This window comes from Passer domesticus, chromosome 2, assembly GCF_036417665.1.
Source record: "Passer domesticus isolate bPasDom1 chromosome 2, bPasDom1.hap1, whole genome shotgun sequence".
NCBI lineage: Eukaryota > Metazoa > Chordata > Aves > Passeriformes > Passeridae > Passer > Passer domesticus.
The window spans coordinates 123,408,466-123,429,542 of NC_087475.1; the positions used below are offsets into that span (position 1 = coordinate 123,408,466).

Below are 21,077 nucleotides of genomic sequence, written 5' to 3' on the forward strand. Positions count from 1 at the left end.
TTATGATGCCAGCATTCTGACAGTCCAGCAGAACCCAGAAGTCTTTGTTGTGTGCCACCTACACTTGACTTTTTAAAAACGTTTTAGGCTGTGATTGTAATAGTGGAAGATTGGCTTGGCCTTTAGATCTATTGCAGAGTTAGGATTTTAAGGTACTACCTGAGTTGGAATGAGTAAAGAGGAAACCTGAGGCCTGATTAAATTTTCCGTGTTAAATCCTTCTCACAGAATTCCTGTTTTTCTGAAATACATAACTTATCTTCTCCTCTTTGGATCATTTTTCCCCCCTTCCAGAAGTATCTCTCTTAGGTCTTTATAGAGAATATAGTGCTGGATAGGAATTATTTTGAGGTTTTTTTAAATGAGAAATTAACTATCCTCTTCTCATGAGGTTGCCAATAGATGAATGAACAGGGCAGCATTTGAGATGTGACAAACTGGCTTGAAGTTCCTTACAGTGTTAGTTTAATTAGGAAATGCAGTCTGTAAACTTGTCCTTATGCACTTACCTCTTTATGGTTGAGAGCCCCAGTGTCTGTGAAGTTACACTTGCACAGGTTCATATTCTAAGTGCAAAAGTGGGTCTGAAGGTTGTTGCTGTCAGTTGTGCCAGTTTGGTTTGTGGATTTCTTTTTCACGTCAGGTTATGAATGAAATTTTGTCTTCAGTTTTAAGAGTGGTAGTTTAAAGATGTCTTCTTGTTTTAGACAGTTGGAGAATGGACCATTTAATGGGAGTGTGCTTTGGGCAGTATTTATGAACTAACTGAAAGCTCTTCATAGTATCTTCAAAATATCCTGTGTTTGGCTGTAAAATTAAGCAAAGTTTCAAGGTATTTTTGAGGGATTTAGAATAAAATTTAGTGAAGTGTTGACAAGCTACAGCTTTCTCTTGTAGCAGTGATTACTTCGATAGAGTTGGCAACCAGATTAATAAACTGAATTGCCTAGATCACAGAATTTGGACCATTTTCCTGTCCTTCCCTTCATTATCAGTATGAAGTAGATCTGCCTTGATGGGATGAACTTAGTAGAGAAAGAGAGCAGAGCTTCATTCTAATCTGGACAGTCTTAAGCCATCACATTTCTCCCAGAAAACAGAGTTCAGGGTTTGTAGACATTATGTTATTCTTTCATAACTGAAAGAATGTTCAGTTATGTAGGAAGCAAAGCATTTTCTTCACAGAGACTCCCAGTCAACTTTCATTAACAGTGTAAATTCAATATCAAATATTGAACCACACAACTAATTCTCTGCAGTTTATTATCAGATTCTTCTCTCATCTGTCTTTCTTAAAGTTTCTTGTTCTTATTAGTGTTTATGTTATGCCCTAAAGTTACTTGAAAGAAGAAACTGACTCCATCCAAATTGTAGTTCATGTTATTGTAGATTTAGGAAAATGCTGTTGTCCAGTATGGTTTAACAGCCATCTGTTCCCAGAAACTTGTAAAAATAATTTCTCAGTCAGTACCCTCTTTAGTGAAGTCTGCAGCAATTCTTCCATCTTTTTGGGTGTGGACATATATGAGCATTGCTTCCAGAGTAGTTGTAGCCAGTCCTTATGCATCTTGGTTAGATTTTCAGACACTGACATTTTAAGAAAGACAATCCTGGTATTCAGTTAGGCTTGTTGAAGATAGCCAGGTTTGGTTACTTTGAGTGGCAGCATTAAGTGGTTTTGTGCTGAATCCAACCTTGCACAGCAGTAGGAAGTCCATGAGTAAAGTCATTATTTGGGGGTTGTCTTGGATTATTCACAGCAGGAAATTGTCTGTCTTTAGCTGGGTTCCCAGCTCAAAGATCTGTCTTGTCTGAGGCTGTTAAAAGGAAGCTGAAGAATTCTCCTACTCTCACTTTTGGCTTTCAGTGTCAGTTCCTGGTGACTTGTGCAGTATGTGGGATCAATCAATATTTCTACTTGCTGAGGAAGGGATGTTTGAAGTCTGAACAGACATTTATAAAAAGGGATTTTATTAATCATAGATTGTCAAAAAATAGAGGAAGCACCCGTTTAGTTAAGAAAGAATGTCTCTTTTGTTCAAGCTGTCTATATAGCACTAAAAAATATTTCCTCACATTTCTTAGGTTTCCCGTTCCTTAAATAAACTTTCTTTAAATCAGTTTTATCCTTGCTCCACTCTAACAAGAATGTAACTGGAACTTTTAATTTAAAGGGGCTATAAGGTTTTCTTCCCATGGAGTGGGAATATAATGCATACATTGTGCATTATTAGGGTCATGGTTGTAATTGGTTAATTCTCTTTCATATAAAAAAAAGTATTCTAATTTGTTCTTTCAGGGTTTTTGTGGTATGTTTTGGGGTTTTAAATTTCTCTTCAGAACATGTAGAAGTGCATATTTAAAGTTCTTTGGCACAGCTGATCACTGCTCTGATCCTGTGTGTGGGCTTCTGCCTGTCAGCAGTTTAAAAATATGAGCATTGATTGTTAGCTTAAATTCCGATGTGCTATCTCATAGTTGCTATAATTTAATTGTATCTTCATAATTAAGTATCCTGTGCCAGCATTGTAGCCATTACTGTTATGACAACAGCCTTTTTAGTGGGGAAATTTGTAGGCTTATGTTTGAATGCCATGTTAGGTTTTAACTGACTTCCACAAAGATGATCTGCAGCTTTTCCTTTATTACACTTGTCAGTGTGCTGCCAATACTGCAAGGATATTTATAGTCCCATTTCTGTATTCTAGAAACTAAAGAAAGGACAGAAGATTTTGTCCAAATAATCCTGAGATAAAAGGCTCAGTAGTCAGGAAAAGCCCATTTGAATACACTAAATAAACCCTCCCTCTGAGTTCTGAGAGAATGGCACCTCTGTAGTGAGGCTCCATCTGATGCTGCTTTCCTTGAACTTTTTAGTCTTGCCCAGCTTCAGGAGTGATGGCAAACTTGCCATTTGTGGATAGGTGGTGACCAGGAACTTGACTCCAAGGGGATGGATGGATGGATGGATGGATGGATGGATGGATGGATGGATGGATGGATGGATGGATGGATGGATGGATGGAATTGAGCAGCTCTCTATTGAAGGAGCCCATTAACATCCTTAGAACCATCTCTGCAGCAGAGGAGTGACCAGTATGCTGTAGTTTTCAGTTCCATTCACTTCTGTTGCTTTTGGAAATAATGAATGAGCCCATTTTACAAGTGCTCACTTCTGTTTGCAGCTTTTATAATATAAAATAGGGGTTTAAGCATAAAACTGTTGAAACATGAATTTACAGTATTTTTATGACAACTGACTGACAATTTTCAGCAGGCTAAGGGTGCTGGTAGTTGTCTGGGTTCTAAGTAGGCAACAAAGTAGAGGATGGTGATTTTTCTAGGCTGATTATGTCTAGATCTGATAATCTTTTTTTCATGTGTATTTACTAAGGCAAAAAGACTGAATACCACTTAAAAATAATCCTATTAATATATTTGCTATAAAATGGATCTGCTTATTAATGATTATATTGTGTGTACACATATCTATCTGAAATTTTATTTACTTGCATGTTGAAGGACAGCATCTCCTTTGTTTGCTTTTATAATTATATATAATGTTAGACCATTTTACAAGCATTGCAAATTTGGTGTGTTTACTCTAGAACTTTTTAACTTTTTGCTTGGGCTGTAAGAGATCTTAAACAGACATTATATATGTTACCACAACATTTGATAATGAAATTAATCTTCAGAATTATAGCAACTTTATGTACATTTCTAATGCCTGTTCAAACTTTATCAACCCCATATTTACAGAAAGTGATAAGCCACGAACAGGAACAGGTGAACCAGTTTTAAGTTTGCACTACAGTACAGAAGGAACAACTACAAGCACAATAAAACTGGACTTCACTGATGAGTGGTAAGAACAAGTTAATTTTGGTTTTGACAAGTTCGTGATTAGCACATATCAGTAACACTTGTCTAGCATAGCTATAAATTATTTTCCCTGTGGTTTATGTCTATTTTTAGGTGTACCTACACAATTTGAAATGGCTGTAGTCTTAATGCATTCAGAACATAAGATATATTTCAAAGTGTATAAGATGTGCTTTAATGTGAAATTTATACAAGAAGCTTCTTTTTTGTGTATTTACTGTGAATCTCTATAAAGCAAACATAGTTTGAAACATGCCATTTTCATCAAGCCCTGGCATAATATCAAGGTGTTATAAAGCAGGGTAGTACAGGGGTGGAATGGTAGTCCAGGGATTAACAAACCTCTCATATAGTATTCTGCAAGTGAGTCTTTCTGTGACTCAGTTCTGGGATTGTAAACACTGAAATTAATATTTCTGTGTCTGAGGAGTGTTGATGAATGCATAAGGCTGAGACAGCAACTTTGTGGACTGCTCAGGTGCTGCAGTAGTGACATCCTTTTCAGATAAGGAACACACAGTGCCTAATGGCCTTGTGTACTTGGCTTTGTCTTCAAGTCTATCAGTAGAGCATCTTGGGATCTCCCAGAACAACCATCATCCTTATTTTATCTCATCTTATTTCTATTCCTCTGCTTATGTTTTCAAAATCATTTGGAGGCAGTGAGGAGAAATGCTTGCTCATTGTTACTGAGGGGGGAAAAAACCCACAAAACCCAGCCACATTTAGTCACTCTTAAGTGCTGTGGCTTTAGACACAAGACATGCACCTTGCTCACAGTTTGGAAACTTAAAACACTGATTTTGCTTCCAATATCCAGCAAACTTTGAAAAAAATTAATTTTGCTATGATGCTTTTACCTAATTTTGCAGTCAGAAAATCCATGGAGTTTGGTGGTGGGTAGTGTGGTGTGGGTAGTGAGAGGAAAAAGCATTTTCTGGTAGGACAAAGTTGCAAGTCATTGTCAGTTCAGAGGCTGACTAAAAGCACTGTGGTGAAGAGTAGAGCAACAGGAGCAAGATGCAATTCCATTGGACACAATGATGCAGTTGAGAACAAATAAAAACTCCCTAATCTGAGAATTGGAAGTTGTGAAAATGAAATAGAGGAAGACATGTAAATCCTAAGAGTCAAAAAAAAATTTTTACTGTTTAGGCTATGATTAGGTTTCTAGAGAGATGAGACATAAAATAGCAAAAATCCTCCACCTGGTATCTAGCAGTACCCTTCTTGTCTGGCCATTCAGAAGTAATGCTGAAAATTCTGGATTTACAAGAAATACTGAAAGGGCTAACAAAAACTTGCCTACAGCTTACAAATTGATATAGCAATGAATATACAGAATATTGCTCATCAAGAGAAGTAAAAGCTCTGGTTTAACATAAGACATAAAATTCCTGAAGTCTAGACTGAATTCTCAAGAATCTCAACTAAGCATGATCTGTGCTGCTTCTAGCAATGTAGCATATTAAATATTTGCTAATAACATACACAGGTCAGAAGATGTTTGTAAAGAGACAGTCTAAATTATTGAGAATCATGTTTATAATTGCCTTTTTTTCTGCTTTTGTCTAATGATTTCCCTGAGTTTTAGGCCACATCACATAAGAGAGCTCAGCAACAAGACTGCATTTCCTGAAAGTCTTTGCTAGAGGGTCTAAAAACATGAATTTCAATGACATCCAGGACAACATTTTACATATTTCCCGAGGATTTATTTTCTGTATTGTAAAGAGAAATTTGTGTCCCACAATAATTATCTAAACATGAATGGGGAGTAAATGTCAAATACCAGCTTGTAGTGAATCTTGAGCAATAACAAAACTTTGAGAACTGAAAGTCCATACTTTGAAAGGTACAGGAATGATAATTAGTGGTGAAGGACCTGGAGACTTTTATCTGAATCATATTTTTAATTGAATGGGATAACATTACTTATTAGTGCTCAGTTGATAGCTTGTCATACCTCTAAGACGATCTCTGATTATTTATACATCTAAAATGTGGGTAAATAGTGAAATACAGCAAATCCTTTGGAGTTCTTAAAATATTTGGAAAAGCAATGATGACATTCTTTAAAGGTAAAAAAAAAAGATAGGAAGGAGAGAACAGGGGAGCAGGGTTCTGTGATGAAGAGGAATTGTGTGGGATGAGTGGCAATGGACACAATAAAAGAGAATTTTGAAATTGCTGTGAATTGGTTGTAGCTGCTGCCAGGAGCTCTCACTTTACTGCAATGAGATAGACAATGTTGGTCAGACTGTGCTGTTGCAATGATCTTATTTATTTATTTATGTATTTACATGATCCTAAATGATTTTCTTTTTCCATGTTACATTGCCAGGAGCAGCATAAATTCAAGCTCTAGAGGGAGTGGAAGTCATTGCAAAACTGAAGGCCAAGAAGACTCTGTAAAAACAAAAGCTTTGGATGAGTCAGGGCCTGATGGGGAAGAAACAAGTAAGATACATTGGGATTTCTAATACTAAGGCAAAAATTCTGCCCTCCTATGTCCCTGACTCCCACTGCACACACTGGGAGTCTCACTTGTGCACATGAAGGCAGAATACAGCCATAATAAAGCATGAATTCTTTTAGGAAAGAAAACACCAACCTGAGATAGCTGCAATAAATATAAACATTAACTTACCTTGTCTTTAGTTCTAAAAACATTATTCTTCTTAGGGGCATATTGTGCCTCGATTTGTATAGGAAAATAGAACAACTGCACTTTGCAGTCATAAATGAGTGCTTGGAATTTTGGTACATTTCTTTCAAGCTTTCTGCGTTTTATTAAATGTGTTTGTCTTGCTCAGTTGGTTGCCAAAAGGGCAGTCAAGTCAAATGACTGGTTCCAGAGAAATACTAAAAAAAATAAATCCCTCTTAATAGACTGATAACTTCATTTGTCTTCAGAAATAATAGCAAGTGTCTGTATTAAGAGTACAAATGCTATTTTTGCTGTTTAAGTTCTCACAGCATAGGCTGTTAAATACATTAAGGAACAAGAAATGACTACATTTTTCTTAGTTAGTGTGCTGCCCTGGTCAACTAGATAAATTTATATATACTGATTTTTATGTGACTGATAGCTGAGATTTCAGTAGAGGCATTGACTTTGGAGTGGATTACTTAAGACTGGTTTCTTCCAGGAGTGCTGGTCTCATTTGTACTTGCTTACATTATAGATGTGCATCTAATTGAAATAATGTGGTTTACCATTAAATTGCTTAATTTAGGGATTCCTGATGAATCTCTCAAGGAAGATGCAAGTGCTGAAGAGCTGAAAAATACAGATGAAGCAGAGACAACTGAAGCAAGTAGGTATCTGTACATAGCAAGTATGTATCTGTACTATTTCAAATAGTTATAGCAAGAAGTAGAGAATGAAATATTAACTGAATAAATATTAATGGTCATAGAAATATGACCATTTCTAAAACAAACTATAATTGTTAATGGTGTGACTTGTTTTCCCCAATGTGAAAAACGCCAATCACTTGTTTTTGAAATTTTTAAAAGTTTAATAGTAATAAAATGGTTATAAAAATAGTAATATAATCAGAGTAATAAAATTTGAACAATTGAGATTAGGACAATGTGAGACAATAAAAACAAAGAGATATGGACATCTGGGTACCTTTTTCTGGGCAACACAAGCCCGAAAAAGGACATTTGTTAACAGAGTATTAATTCATAAAAACAATCGCCTGTTGCATATTCATACATCTTATACATGATGCATAAATTCCATTCAAACTAGGATTTTGTTTGGTCACTGTCAACTTCTTCCTCTTAATTCTCATGCTGTCTTCTAGTCTGAGCGAGGTGGGAAGAAGTTAGTTTTCTGCTGATAAGGGAGCAATAAATTCCCTTTCTCTGAAAGATTTAGGTGTCCTGTGGCTCCTATCTGGTGTGAGTCCTTTTGTAAACAAATATCTTGCATAGCACAGTTTCTATTTTAACATTATGTTATAACCTAAAACTATATTTAAGAAAATTAATACAGCATAACTTTCTAACATACACATACAATATTCATTTTAATACTTGCGAAAAGCCAATCATAAACCACACATTTTTCACACCCAATATTTGCTTTTCAGCAGTATCAGATAAACCTGCTCCTGAGCACTCCGGAATTGAACCAGAGAAAACCAGCCCCAGTGCAGATGCTGTCTCTGGGAATGCAGAGGAAGAAGGCTCCTGCGAACAGGGCGCAAACCGAGACATTTGCAGCCAGAGCCCTGCCCCCAGTGCCAGCAGCCCCGAGGAGCCCCAGCCGCAGGCGGAATCCCCCAGGCTGGCGGCTGCGGACGAGGCCTGCACCAGGAGCTCAGCCCTGCAGGAAACCGACGACAGTGACGACGACCCTGTCCTCATCCCGGGGGCCAGGTACCGAGGGGGCCCTGGGCACAGGTGAGAGCAGTACCTGCCTCTGCTTGCCAAAACGCTTCTTGCTTCCTTCTCCCTTTCTCTCTTCTTGTTTATTTCTTTGAATGAAAGATCAAGAAACTCAGCCCTCGTATCCTAAAGTTGTTCTTTGACAACTGGCCAAGAGCTTGATGGCTGAGTCTAATTTGCCTCTGTCTAAGATAGGTACAGCTGCATTTTTTCTACAAGCCACAAAGGCTCTTGCAGGTCTTATACCTGCTTGTGCTAATCTCTTGCCTGCCGAATACCTCAGTGCTAAATATTTGCAGTTTATTTGTTATTATTCTCCCTCTAGTCATAAGTATAGAAAGTTCATAAATTTGGGGACAGGGACTTACATTTTCTTTCAGTTATACTTTAGATGTTGTTATTCTGGCAAAGCAAGAGTTTTTAATTGCTCTTGTGCAGCAATATATGTACTGCAATACTATAGTATTGCAATAGCAATACTATAGTATTGTAGTACATATATTAAAACTGATGTGTTAAATTTTTCATTCTTCTTTTTCTCTGAAAGAGAAACTGTAATCCTTTTCCTTTTGTTGGTTATTAAATATTATTATATATGTCAGTAAAAAAATAAAAGGTAGACTGCTAATTGCTACCATGAATAAAAGATGCATTTAGGAAGCTTTGTGCTTTTTCTATATGAAGAGCTGTACATACGTGTTTGATCATTTAGTAAACCAAACCCTCAATTTGTTATTGTTGGTTTAATTCCTTTGTTCATGAATTTCAAAACTTTAAAATTATTTAAGCAACATTTCCGTTGTTAGGCTTCATACAATACCTTTTTACTAGCTTTAGATGTAATTTAACCTCATGTCACATACCTTTGCTTTAATCCTATTAAAGACAGTGCTATTAATTTCTTATGCTAGCAATGAAGATTCTTCACAGGAGTTTACAATATGTATTCATTAGGAAATCAGGAAGAATTTAATAGCTGTTTCTAGAGGAGGTTTTGAATAATTACCAGTTAAAATAGAAATCGTAAGCCAGCACATTGTCAGTAGTGGCAAAAAGAACAGTCAGTGGTTGTTTATTACAAAGCACAAGTAATTCTGCTCACTAAATGAAGCTTTTATGAAGAGGCCAATATATACAGATTCTGTCTTAACCCATTAACTTTCCATGCAGTACTAAGTATTTGTAGGCAGATATAGAATGGCAGAAATATTTTCCCCTGCAGAGCCAATGTTCATTATGATCCAGTGATTGAAGAGCAAGCTGTGAAAAGCCCTGCAATTTTAATCCCATCTCCATTTTCAAGCAGGAGTTGTAGCTTCTCTTCATGCACCACGTTGTCTCTACGATGTAATAGTTTCTGTAGCAATGTGATAAGAATTACACTTCCAGGTATCACACAGCTGTTACCATTTCCCACTAGTGGGAACATTCTAAATGAAGTTACAATTTATCTGACATGCTTTCTTTCCTCTCTGTGCAGTGAGATTTTTTCCTGTAATAGTTTAAATTTATCACCTAGGAAAGATAATTCAGCCAAGTGAATGATGCAATTAAAATCCTTGATGCAGTCCCCTGCTCCCTTATTCTTCCCCCAAATAAAATCTGAAAAAAAGTTGCTTTGTAGTTAGTGTTGGTTTAGGATTTCCTGCGGCTTTCATTGCTCAGGTTTAATGCCTGACCAGATCATTTTGTTCTGCTTTTGTGTGTGTGCAAGCAGTGAAGTTTTCCAGTTTAACTACTGAGCATTACATTCACTCCTATTCTTCAGGTTTCAAGAGTTTACAAATGCACTCTGAGATACTGAGGAAAATAAGACATCCTGTGTGTGCTCAAAGGAATTTGGATTTCCAGAAAGGAAGCAGACACTGATGGTCCTAAAAGCTATAGCTCTAAGCCCTCTTATTATTATATCTCATATTAGAGTGAAAGGAACTGGAAGTTCTCTCTAGTAGTACTGTGGCAGTTGTTATAGCCTAAAATCCCTTTCACAAACGGATCAAATTTATATAAAATCTCCCATGTCCCTTAACGAGTAGGAAGCTAACTCAAAGCATTGCTGCTACCTTGGGTACACACGAACTAAACTTGGTCATTTTGTTCTGTGCTAACATTCTGTTTTGACTGAAATAATTTTTCATGCCCAGTGCTCATCATTGAATGATGTTCATCCTGTCCATTTTCAGGTTTTGCCTCCTTAGACTGAGTGCCAAATTTTTCTCACTCTTAGCAGTAATTAATGGATTTCCTGCCATCATGCTGGTTTCTGTCTCCTCTTCATATTTCACTTTTTGCCTGAATGTGGTAGCCCAGCCCCTGCACTGTTTGGGTTTTGCTGGAGTAGTTCTGTGGTTGTTACTCTTGGTCTAGAGAGGATTCTCTGAGCACAATGAGCTGGGGCTGTGTCCTCCTCCTCCTCTCTTGCCTGTCACTGTTCCAGTGGGGGCTCGTGGTCAGACACAAGCCCTGCACCCTGCACTCTTCCTGACTTTGTCATTCCTAATTAATGAGTGTTCCCTTTCACCAGAAGGAAGCTGAGAAGTATAAAACTCAATTTTATACTGCTGATTTCTTTTTCTCAAGGCCCTACAGACTTCTCTGTTAATAAGTTCCCCACCCTCAATGTGCTGCATGATTCCATTCCTACACCCTGCTCAAGAACAGTAGCAATACATGACATAAAATTGCCTGCAAGTCTGGGGCTCCACTCCTCCAGGATGCTTTCTGTAGGCTTCTTTTCTCTTTGCTCACTCAGTAAATTGTGTTACCTAACAATTCCTTTACTAAATCTCATTTTTTTGGAATTAATCTAATACTTTACTTTCCAATGTGTCATCTTATTAGATAATTAATGACATTAATATCTGAGTAAAAAAGTAGATTTTATTTTTCTCAGTAAAATACTTAGGGGAAGCTGCTTTGTTTTTTCAGGTTTTTTTTTTTTTTTTTGTGGGTTTGGTTTGGTTTTGCTGTGTTGGTTTTTTTTTTTTTTTTCTGAAGAAGAAAGACAAGCCTGCAATAATCTACCATCATTCATAATTTATGTAATGAAGAAAAAAGGTTTCATTTTTCTATAGAAAAAAAAGGCTGTTGTAGCCTTCTGAGACAGAATGCAAAAAACTGTTTGAATAATAAGCCTTTTCCAATATGTAACATTACTGGCTTTGTCTACAATCAATTTGTTTTTCTTTAAGCTGTGTTTTCTTATAAACCAAATAGCTCTTGTTTATATTGAGCAGAATATTCTACAGGTGGAGAAATTCAGATAAAGGAATCTGAGTCATTTTCCCACTGTGAAATACAGTTTTCTCCACTGAAAAAGAGGATAGATTTCTGATTCTGTACTCTGAAATCATGATCTGTAGCTTCCTCTTCAGGAAAAAAAGTGGCAGAAATACCCTTCTGATAGCTCTGTTAAATGGAGCTCTAAATAAATTGAGAACTTCCTACAGCATCTCAGGTTATTTTTAGTAAGATGGATGTAGATTTCAGATTGATGAATAAATATTGTTTATTTTGCAAATCTAATTGTACAAGGCTTCCATTATTTGAATATTATTTGTAATTGTAATGTTTTCATGCTGAGGGTTTGATCTTTTTCTCAAATAATCTCACATTGTGGATACTTATAAATCTCAAAACACAATGAGGATAGGTGGTTTCTCACCAACTAACCTGAAACTGAGCTCTCAGGAGGAACTGGGCAAAGTTTTCACTTGCTTTAATATTTTGAAAAGGACTTTAAATAGTAGCAGCAAAATTTGGAGAAAGACCACGATCCTTTGGTTGATTGGCCAAGTCAGCTGCATGTTGACTAGGAGTCAGCTAGGAAGAGTTTTGACACAGAAAGACATTTCTTTAAAAGAAATCATTGAGAATGTGGCATCTGACTTTTTTCCAGCAGCATTTCTTAGCCCCTGAGTATCACTGTAGGAATGGTCTTCATAAGTGACTAAAAGAAGCGAAGCAGTTATTTCATTTTCTCATGTTGTTGGGCTAGTCAGTACATGCTCTTTTTAACAAAATGGATAAGGAAGTGCACAGAATATTCTAAAATGAAAAAAAAAAAATTAAAACCTCTTCTGTGCAGCAGAGCAGTTTAGCTAGATACTCACCAGATTAAATAACCTCCTGTGCATTTTAGGGAATCCCCAGGAAAAGGTGCCTTTTCTGACAAATAAGACAATATATATAGGTCTTTCAGTCTGGACATATGCAAGGGCATTTCTCCTTTAAAAGTTTCTGGATCCAGTGAGTTTAGTTCAAACAGAGGGTGATACCTTGTAATCTGTGGGAGGGGAAAAAAAATCTATGCAAAATGTTGTTCATACACAGAGAGTGCAGTTTTTAATGGATTGATCTTAATTTTCACAAATTAGTCAAAACAGCTCTCTGAGGGCTGATTTCCTGCTTAAATGACTGAATTAAGTTTGTTTGGACTTTGAAGTTGATCTGGGGGCGGAGGCTAAGCCTGGAAAAAGCTACAACTAGCTTTAACTAGTAGGTTAAAATCTAAAGAAATATGAATGTAGAATGGAAATGATGATATGGCTGCTGTGATCTATGAAGAATTACTGCATTTTATAACTTTACTTTGTGTACTGTTATATAATCTGAATACTATTTTTGCTGAAATGCAAGTAGTCTCATATACTGACTCATACACTGGGAAGGAGCCTTCTCAGTTGGAATTCATAGAGCACATTTTGTAAGAGATGCTAACCTTTGAAAAACGTGGTACCTAGCATTTGTGAATGACTTCAGTTGTTATTCCCTTTACTAGATATAATATCAGAGGAACAGCGATAGGTGATAGAATAATGAGGTAATTAATTATTTTATTCCTCCCCTCCTCCTTTTTATTGCCATATATTGGATTTATCAGGTTCTGGTTTTTCATATCTAACTGGCATTTTAAGAATTGCTGTACTTCAAATGCTATGAATTACAGAGCATATTGCTTGAGTTATATTTAGCTGCATGTGTTGCATGGAAATTGAAAAGAAATGGCAGTGTATACATTTTACAACCTATTAACATTTTTATTGTGTGCCATAGAAATTAATGGAATTTGAAAAGTGTGTAGCTTGTGAAAAGAAATATTCTTTTTATTTATTTTTTTTTAATTGAGCTGCTGAGGAACGAGTTATATTTGCATGGGCTACTGCTGATTTGCTTTGTCTGGTAGTAGAGAACATCCAGTTCTGGACAAAAATATAAGACTACATAGATCAAAAACCATTTATATTTTTTGCCTGAACAAGGTTATGGAACTAAGCGTAATTATTAGAGCTATATTGGGTAAAACACATTTAGAAAGATAGATGTTAAATTTTACACAATATTGCTTTTAATGAAGTTAAATGAAAAAAAAAAATCACTTGATCTCCTATTCCTTATTGAAATACTTGAGGGAAGCAGTTGTAAGAACATATAAGGCAATTTGGGTAATTGTGTTTGGCCACATGTAAGAGGGAGAAACTCTGCTGTGATTTCAGCCAGAGGCCATCTAGAGGGGAAATGGCCCAAAATTGTTACAATGATGAAAATTAACATCTTGGCTTTCTGTGGCTGAAAAGACAAAGGTGCAGGATGATGTTCCATAAAAGACTTAGCTTTAGTCCTGTATTTTAAATGCCTTCAGGAAAATAGTGCAGATCTATATTTCTTTGTCTTATATTTTCATCTTAGCTGCAATTGGAATACCTGGGTTTAACTTGGCAGATTTCTTAGAGGTTCAGGAATCTTTGCTGTTTCTACTTGGAATTTTACAATAGGCATTCTTTCTGTATTCAGCATGCTTACCAAGGTATTCTTTAGCTCTTCAGCACAGCCCAGGGGAATATTAGTTTCATATTGCTATAAAATTAATATAAAATAAATTATGCATTCAGCATAAAATGTTTTATCAGTCTTTTTTCTCTGCTTTTCATCATCATTCATCAGCATATGAGGTGAAAATTTTGAAGTGTTTTGTAACTGAGAATAATTTAAACACTGATTGTGTTTGAAAAGTTGGGAAAATTACCTCGGAGGGCATTACAGTAAACATTTGGTTTTGTATGACCAACAGTGAAATAACTTGGGCCTTAGGGGTAGTGCCAGTGTGCTGTTAACAGGATGGTTTTGCCTTTGGTGTTGAGCTGTCTTAATGCTTGAAATTTGACAGCAGCAGTAAATCTCTTCCACAGATTCAGAGGCTCCTAAAGGAAGTAATCAATATCAGAAATATAATCAAATGTTGGCATTTAGTCAAGGAATCTATTTTAATATGGTGGTTAAGACAAGCCTTTGGAATTCTTGGGCAGATCAGTGGTAGCTGGCAACTGGATTCCTTTACAGGATCAATGAAGAAATGACAGACCTGGATCAAGGTTTGCTGCAGTGGTTTAGATATGCCCACAAATAATATCAGGATCATGGAATGCTGTGAGTTGGAAGGGACCCACAACTGAGTCCAACTCAACTGGACACCCCCAGGAATCCCACCATGTGCCTGGGAGTGTTGTCCAGATGACCACAAGGCACTGGAGAAATAAGATCTAAGTTAATGGTTATAAGCCTTAGGTTCTCTGCAATTGTTTTGGATAGAGAAAACAGTTCAAAGGAGAAGATGGTAACAAGAGTAGATAAAAAAATAGATGTTAACATCAGAGAGCTCAAGAGAAGAAATCAGGGTTTGTGGTCCTCAGCACTGGTCCAGTGGAAGATGTCTCTGCCCCTGGCAGGGTTTGGGGGATGATCTTTAAGGTCCCTTCCAGCCCAAAGCTGTCTACTATGAAAAAAAGACCATATTTGTCTGTGTGTGAGTATGTTTGGAAACTTGAGAAGTGACAAAAATCCTCAGTACTGAAGGAATCAATACTGAGCTCAATACTCAGTGCAGAGCTGAGACAAGAGGGATGGAGCAAGGAAGGAGGGAGACGTGAGCTCTGCACCAGCTGAGCTCAGGAGACTGACCATTATCTGTCTGGGATAATGGTGTTTGGAAGAAGCAGGGTTATCTCAGGTACCAGATGAGCTTTAATGGCAGCCACTAAATTATTGTCCTTTAATAAACAAATGAGGTATTTAATTGTGCAAATTATACAGATTCTTGTTTTTTAAAAAATCCTCATTATGCTTCAGAATTTCTAAATATACAGAAAACACCCTATATGACAACTTATATATTTTAAGACTTAGCTTATATATATATTTTCCATTTCTTTCCATTTATAATATATAGCTGTGGATCAGTTTGCATCACAGGATTTTTGTGGGTTTGTGTTTTTGTTTGCCTATCTTGAACCTATGTTTAACTAAAAAAATATGGCTTCACTTCTGAATCCCTATTCCATTCATCTCGGGCTTAATTTAAATGGACTTAGATAATTGATTACAACTATTAACTTTGAGGACTTCAAACCTGGCTGATCATAAGGGGAGGAGCAGTGCTCTGTGAATACTTCCTAGATCTGTACCCATTGATGGGGTTGCCTAAGGAGTTCCAACACCATGTGCATAAATTGCATTGTCTGACATTTTGTGCTTGGAAGAGCAGTTTGGAGGGGAAGCAGCAGCTCTCAGCCAGGCTCAGCTCAAGCTGAACAGACCAGTTCAAATTGCACAGCACACTTCTGTACCCACTGATGCTCCAAGTGATGAGGCTGCTTCTGTGTTTGTGTTGGCAAAGACAGGAATTGCTCATCACCAATACAAATGAAAACAGCTATGTCAGATTTTAAAATTCTTGTACATGTATGACTTAAGAAGAATTATAGAAAATCTGTAGTTATCAACAAGTAACATCTCTCAGAGAGAAGGCTATTTCCTGTAATTTTCTTGTCCTAAAATGTCACTAAATTGGGCTCATAATTATGTTTTCTGGAGCACACTTGCCTCTGCCATGTTCTTGCTTTCTGCAGGGCTCGATTGTAGTGTTACAGTTGTATGTGCTTGGCTGCCTTCTCCCTGGAGAAGGTAATCATGGGCTTCCAAGAAAACTAAATAGAAATCCACTCCTGCCTTTTAAAATGAGGCCCCAAATGAGGAGGTTAAATTCAGAGTTCCATTTAGTTGAAAGACAATTTTAACCAAAAATTGCTTCTGTGCTTCTGCTCTTATTTAAAAATGCATGATTCTGATTGCTGAGTAGTATTGAGGTTTTTTTGTAATGTCTCTGTATTTCAGTTTAGGGAACTGGAGAGATTAATTTTCATAGAGATATTTGGATGAAAAATTGTGCAAGAAACTACTTTGCTTCACCAATGAGCTACTTTAATATCATCTTCTATTCCCAAGACTTGTTGGTGCTGTCCAGCAAGTAACCCTTCTGAAAGACCTGGACAAGTCTACTGCTCTGTCAGTCCTAATGATGTTTAACTTCCCAGCCTCTTCACTGCACATCTTTAATTAATTAATGTGAATAAATGCACCAAAATTTTGAAAAAGAATCACAGTAAATGATAGATGCTTTTACTTTCTTGCACAAACCCCATCTTTTTTTAAAAGCAAGTAAAAGCCAAATCTGCACAAATAATGGTTTGAAGTTTCTGTAAGTGTTTGCTGCATCCTATCATGTGCATGCCACCCTTTTTCCTTTATGTAGAAGCAGACTGGTGAGGAGAATAACTCAGTGATCTTTAAAGCACACTAGATAAAGAACATAGGCTTCTTTTTTTACTCCCTCTGTTGTATGAAGATGTTGTGAAGAACCCTCTTAAATCTGTTGAAGATTAAAGTTGAAACTCAGCATAAGGACTAACTAAAAAATACAGTGTATTTACTTACTGTAGTATAAAAAAGATGGACCAGGAAATTGTCTAGGGATTGAAAGGATAGAAAACTCTCTACCAAGGAAGTAGTGGTAGTCTACTTTTTCTGGTGCTGTTTGCTAGGCAAACATCTAAGAAGTGTATTATAATAAATAGCACACTGTTAAGTAGATCTATTGACTGGTGCTTTCAAAACTCTTCTGGTTTCTATGAAAAAGTATTAAAATTTATTTTGAAAGCTTAGCTGTATTAGGCAATCTGTCTTAGTAAAACAGTGGGTGGTTTGTTGTTTATTTGTTTTTATAGCAAATAAATTTGCATTAATGACTTACATTCCTTCTCCTTCTTTGCTTAGCTGTAGCATAACATTTATTTCACCTTAACTTTTTGGTGCAATTTTCTCCTGTGGCAAAAATTGAACAAAAATCTAAGCAGATCACTGGCTGAGAGAATTAGTGATGAGATAGATCTGGTGGGATTTTTTTCTGGAGTAGAAGACTTGTTAGTGGAGTTTTCAGGATCAGTGACTAAAACACTGGAAAACATTACTTAAAAACAGAGGAAAACATTATTTAAAAACAAATTCAGGTTACTTTCTGGCAGCAGTGTAGTGAGGTTCCTGGATCAGTTTAATTTTTAGGATAATATAAATTGCTGTAATAGTTTCACTCCTTGCATTCTGCTAAAATCTGTACCTGCTTATTCCTGAGAGTGACATTCCCCTTGGACTGTGTTCGGGACCTCAAAGCTAATAGTGACAAGGAATGACAGAAGAAAAAAAACTGAGATGTGACTGTCTGGTCATAGCTGGAATTATGGGGATCTGCAAACTGAACACCTAAACAGGAAAAATTTGACACCAAGGTCTTTTCGCAGATTAATAAAAAATTAAGTTCCTGGAATTAAACATTCACAAAACAAATTACATAACTTGGCTTTTGTTTATTCCTCTGTTATTTTAGGAAATCTCCAGCTGTAAACCTTACTGCTACCATATGGGATAGGTGCTCCAATAATTGATCTCAAATCATCTTTTCCTTAGTAGGAATTTCTTAAAAGCTGTCTAAATCTTGAATCTTGTCATAGAGAAATACTGACGAGAAATACATTGGACAAAATCTTATGAAAAACCAAATCACATTGAGAGACCCATTAGCTCCTTAATGGCTTTTCAGAATTTAAAAACTTCTGTTCTGGCATAGATTTTTTTGAAATTTTTTTTTGATCTTATGAAAAACCAAATCACAATGAGGGACCTATTAGATCCTTAATGGCTTTTTAAAAGTTAAAAACTTCTGTTCTGGCATAGATTTTTTTTCACTTTAGAATTTTGCTGCCTCAGTATGGGTGGAGGATGAAAATAAAATAGCATGTGAATTTCGCCAGCAGCTGAAGTTTGTTCTACAGAGGGGGAAATAAAACCTGGCATCACTTGACATTCCACTGTCTTGCATGCTATTCTTGTTATAAGCCAGGATGGAAAAAATTCACGTCTGCAATTTTACAGTTGGGATGATGTTGATGTCTGTGTCAAACTCATGGAGAATGTGGTGGAGTGCCTACTGATGATTTTTGGGAGCCCCTGCAGTGTTTGGGAGGGGCTCTCAGCGCTGCTCTCTCTGGATTCACAGACGATCCGCTGTGGCCCGCATCCAGGAGCTCTTCAGGAGGAGGAAGGAGAGGAAGGAGATGGAGGAGCTGGAAACGCTGAACATCAGGCGCCCCCTGATAAAGATGGTTTACAAAGGTCACCGCAACTCCCGCACCATGGTACAGCCGCTGGGGCTTGGGGCTGGGGCTCTGCGCGGGCTCACTGGGGCACCTGCCCCTGCTCTGCTGCCCAAAAAGCATCTCGGGATGCTCTGCAAGCACCTGGGCTTCTGTGTTCTCTTGGAAGGCACAGAATGTGCTCTAAATGAAAATTAAAATCAGTGTGACTCGTGTCACTGTGAAAGGCGTTTAAATATTCCTGAGTTTCAGACTCTCTCCCCTTAACATCCATTAAAAATTGGGGGTATTTTTCTTCTTTTTCATTTTCTCTCTTGGCTTATGTGGTATAAAATATGCCTCCCTTCCAAATTATGATTAAATCCTCACTTTCCCTTCCAAGATGTTCAAAATTATTATTTAATCTTTAAATTTGAAGAGCTTGTAAGGGAAAGTGAGGATTAAATCAGAGTTTTGAAGAACCTTGTCATCTCTGAATAAAAAAAAAATTAAGAAGTGCTAGTTCTTAAATTATAATTTAGCTACTAGATGCTTCATCTTTCATCTTTTTTACACAAAAAAATCCTGTATTTTAAGAAAAAACACAGCTATTGTGTTTGTAAAACAATGGTGCATGAAAAACAGATGCTGCTGTCCTTGCTATTTCTTCTTTTTGGTTTTTGCAATATTTTGAAGATGTGAAGTTCTGAGTTCTAGGTGGTATTTTGCAGAAGTAGCTGGTGTGTTATTTTGTAGCTGATGTGAAGAGTAGTCCCTTTACCCGTAAAAAGCCATTTTCTAGGGTTTGTGTGAATAGCTTGATTACACTGGGAAAAACGCTTGACTAAATACATATTTCAGTCTACATAAGCAACAGGGTTTAGAATAAACTTTGATTAATGACAAGGAGTTTTGCATGGTATTTCAGAAATTGATTTGAATTACTTAAACCCCGATTAGTTTACAAGTCCTGGCATCAGGCACTTTGTGGTTAAAAGATATTAAAAGTGAGTTAATCTAAGCCTTAATTCAGTCTCTGTCTGCATAGCTGATATTATATAGATTATTTGACAGATTTTGTTGTTTGGTTTCTTAGGGATGTGTTGGTCTTTTTGCTTTTGTTTCACACAAGCACCTATGGCAAGGAATGCACAGAATGAAAGAAAATGTAATTTTATTTTCCCTGTTGGTCTCTATGGTTGCAAACTTCTTTTTATCTGCTGGTTTGAGTAATGCCCTCATTCCTGCAAGGCAAGGGCTAATGATATTTCCCTTTCAAATTTATGAAGGAGACACCTTAAAAAAGCTTTGTTTCCTACAGACCTGAGCAGCCCAGGGAAATGTCAATTACATGAATCATTTATATATATGTATAGAGTTTTTACAGGTACATACATATATATGGGTGTGTGTATATGTATATATAGTGAATTAAGGTTATGCAGGCAAATAGAATAATTCTGGTTCTTCCTTAGTTTTGAAAACTTAATTTGGCATTCTCACATTTTTTTTGTAGTCCTGTTTTTAAACAGTGACTTTTAGAAACGTTTGAAAACCAAAATTTTTAAATGTGAATTTCAGTTCTGTTCATTTTTGTGGTGCTAAAATTAGATTTTATGAGTATTGAGAAGTATGAGTAAGAGAATACACAGGACACAGGAAGAGGTCTTGATTGAAAATTAAAATAAAAAAATATTTTTTTTTATTATTGGGGATAATCTAGATGTAACAGGATAATGAAAATATGTATTAAAAGGAGCTATAAGACAAAAGCTGCTGAAAGATTAATACATTGGAATTCATTACAGGAATGCAGCTTCTCTGGTTTATTTTTAGACATCAGGATGTCTTTATTGCACTGACTGCAGTCATTGGGACATATTCTATAGACAAAGATCTACCAAGCCTGAAATTTAAAACTGGGCATACTTATGCTGGAAATAAACCACATATTTCTACAGCATAAGGGTTCAATTTACCAGTGAATCTGTATCAAGGTAGCTGAGGCAAAGCACAGAGCAAGGCAACGTCTCTGCCCTTCTTTTCAGGGCATTTTCTGAAGGAAGTCTGCCAAAAGAAAGATAAGGATCCAGGCATGGCCCTCTTTAGAGCCTTACCTGGAAAATAATAGCAGGATTCTGTGGAAATAGTCTCAAACTCAAAATTCTGTCCCTTATGCTGGAGTTACTCCTAAATGCCAAACTGAACTTCCAGCATTGGAAATGGCCTGTGTGAACTCCAAGCTGCTGCACAGGCAGCTCCTGCTTGCACAGGTACCTCTCCTGGCCCTTGTATGTTGATTAAAAGAGTTTGTAGGAGGAGCTGCTG

The 21,077-nt window shown here is 36.7% G+C and overlaps 1 protein-coding gene across 6 annotated transcripts in view; it reads left to right on the forward strand.

Moving 5' to 3' along the window:
* Positions 1 to 21,077, forward strand: part of DCAF6 (DDB1 and CUL4 associated factor 6) — a 73,447-nt gene that overhangs the window by 45,420 nt on the left and 6,950 nt on the right. For 4 of the 6 annotated variants that reach the window (XM_064411083.1, XM_064411087.1, XM_064411085.1 and 1 more), the window contains 5 exons: positions 3,763 to 3,868; positions 6,230 to 6,345; positions 7,125 to 7,205; positions 7,992 to 8,304; positions 18,674 to 18,812. In XM_064411083.1, the coding sequence (XP_064267153.1) occupies positions 3,763 to 3,868; positions 6,230 to 6,345; positions 7,125 to 7,205; positions 7,992 to 8,304; positions 18,674 to 18,812 (755 nt within the window). Of the gene's footprint in view, positions 1 to 3,762; positions 3,869 to 6,229; positions 6,346 to 7,124; positions 7,206 to 7,991; positions 8,305 to 13,069; positions 13,112 to 18,673; positions 18,813 to 21,077 lie in introns of all 6 variants that reach the window. The other 2 variants (XM_064411088.1, XM_064411084.1) reach the window with 2 other exon arrangements.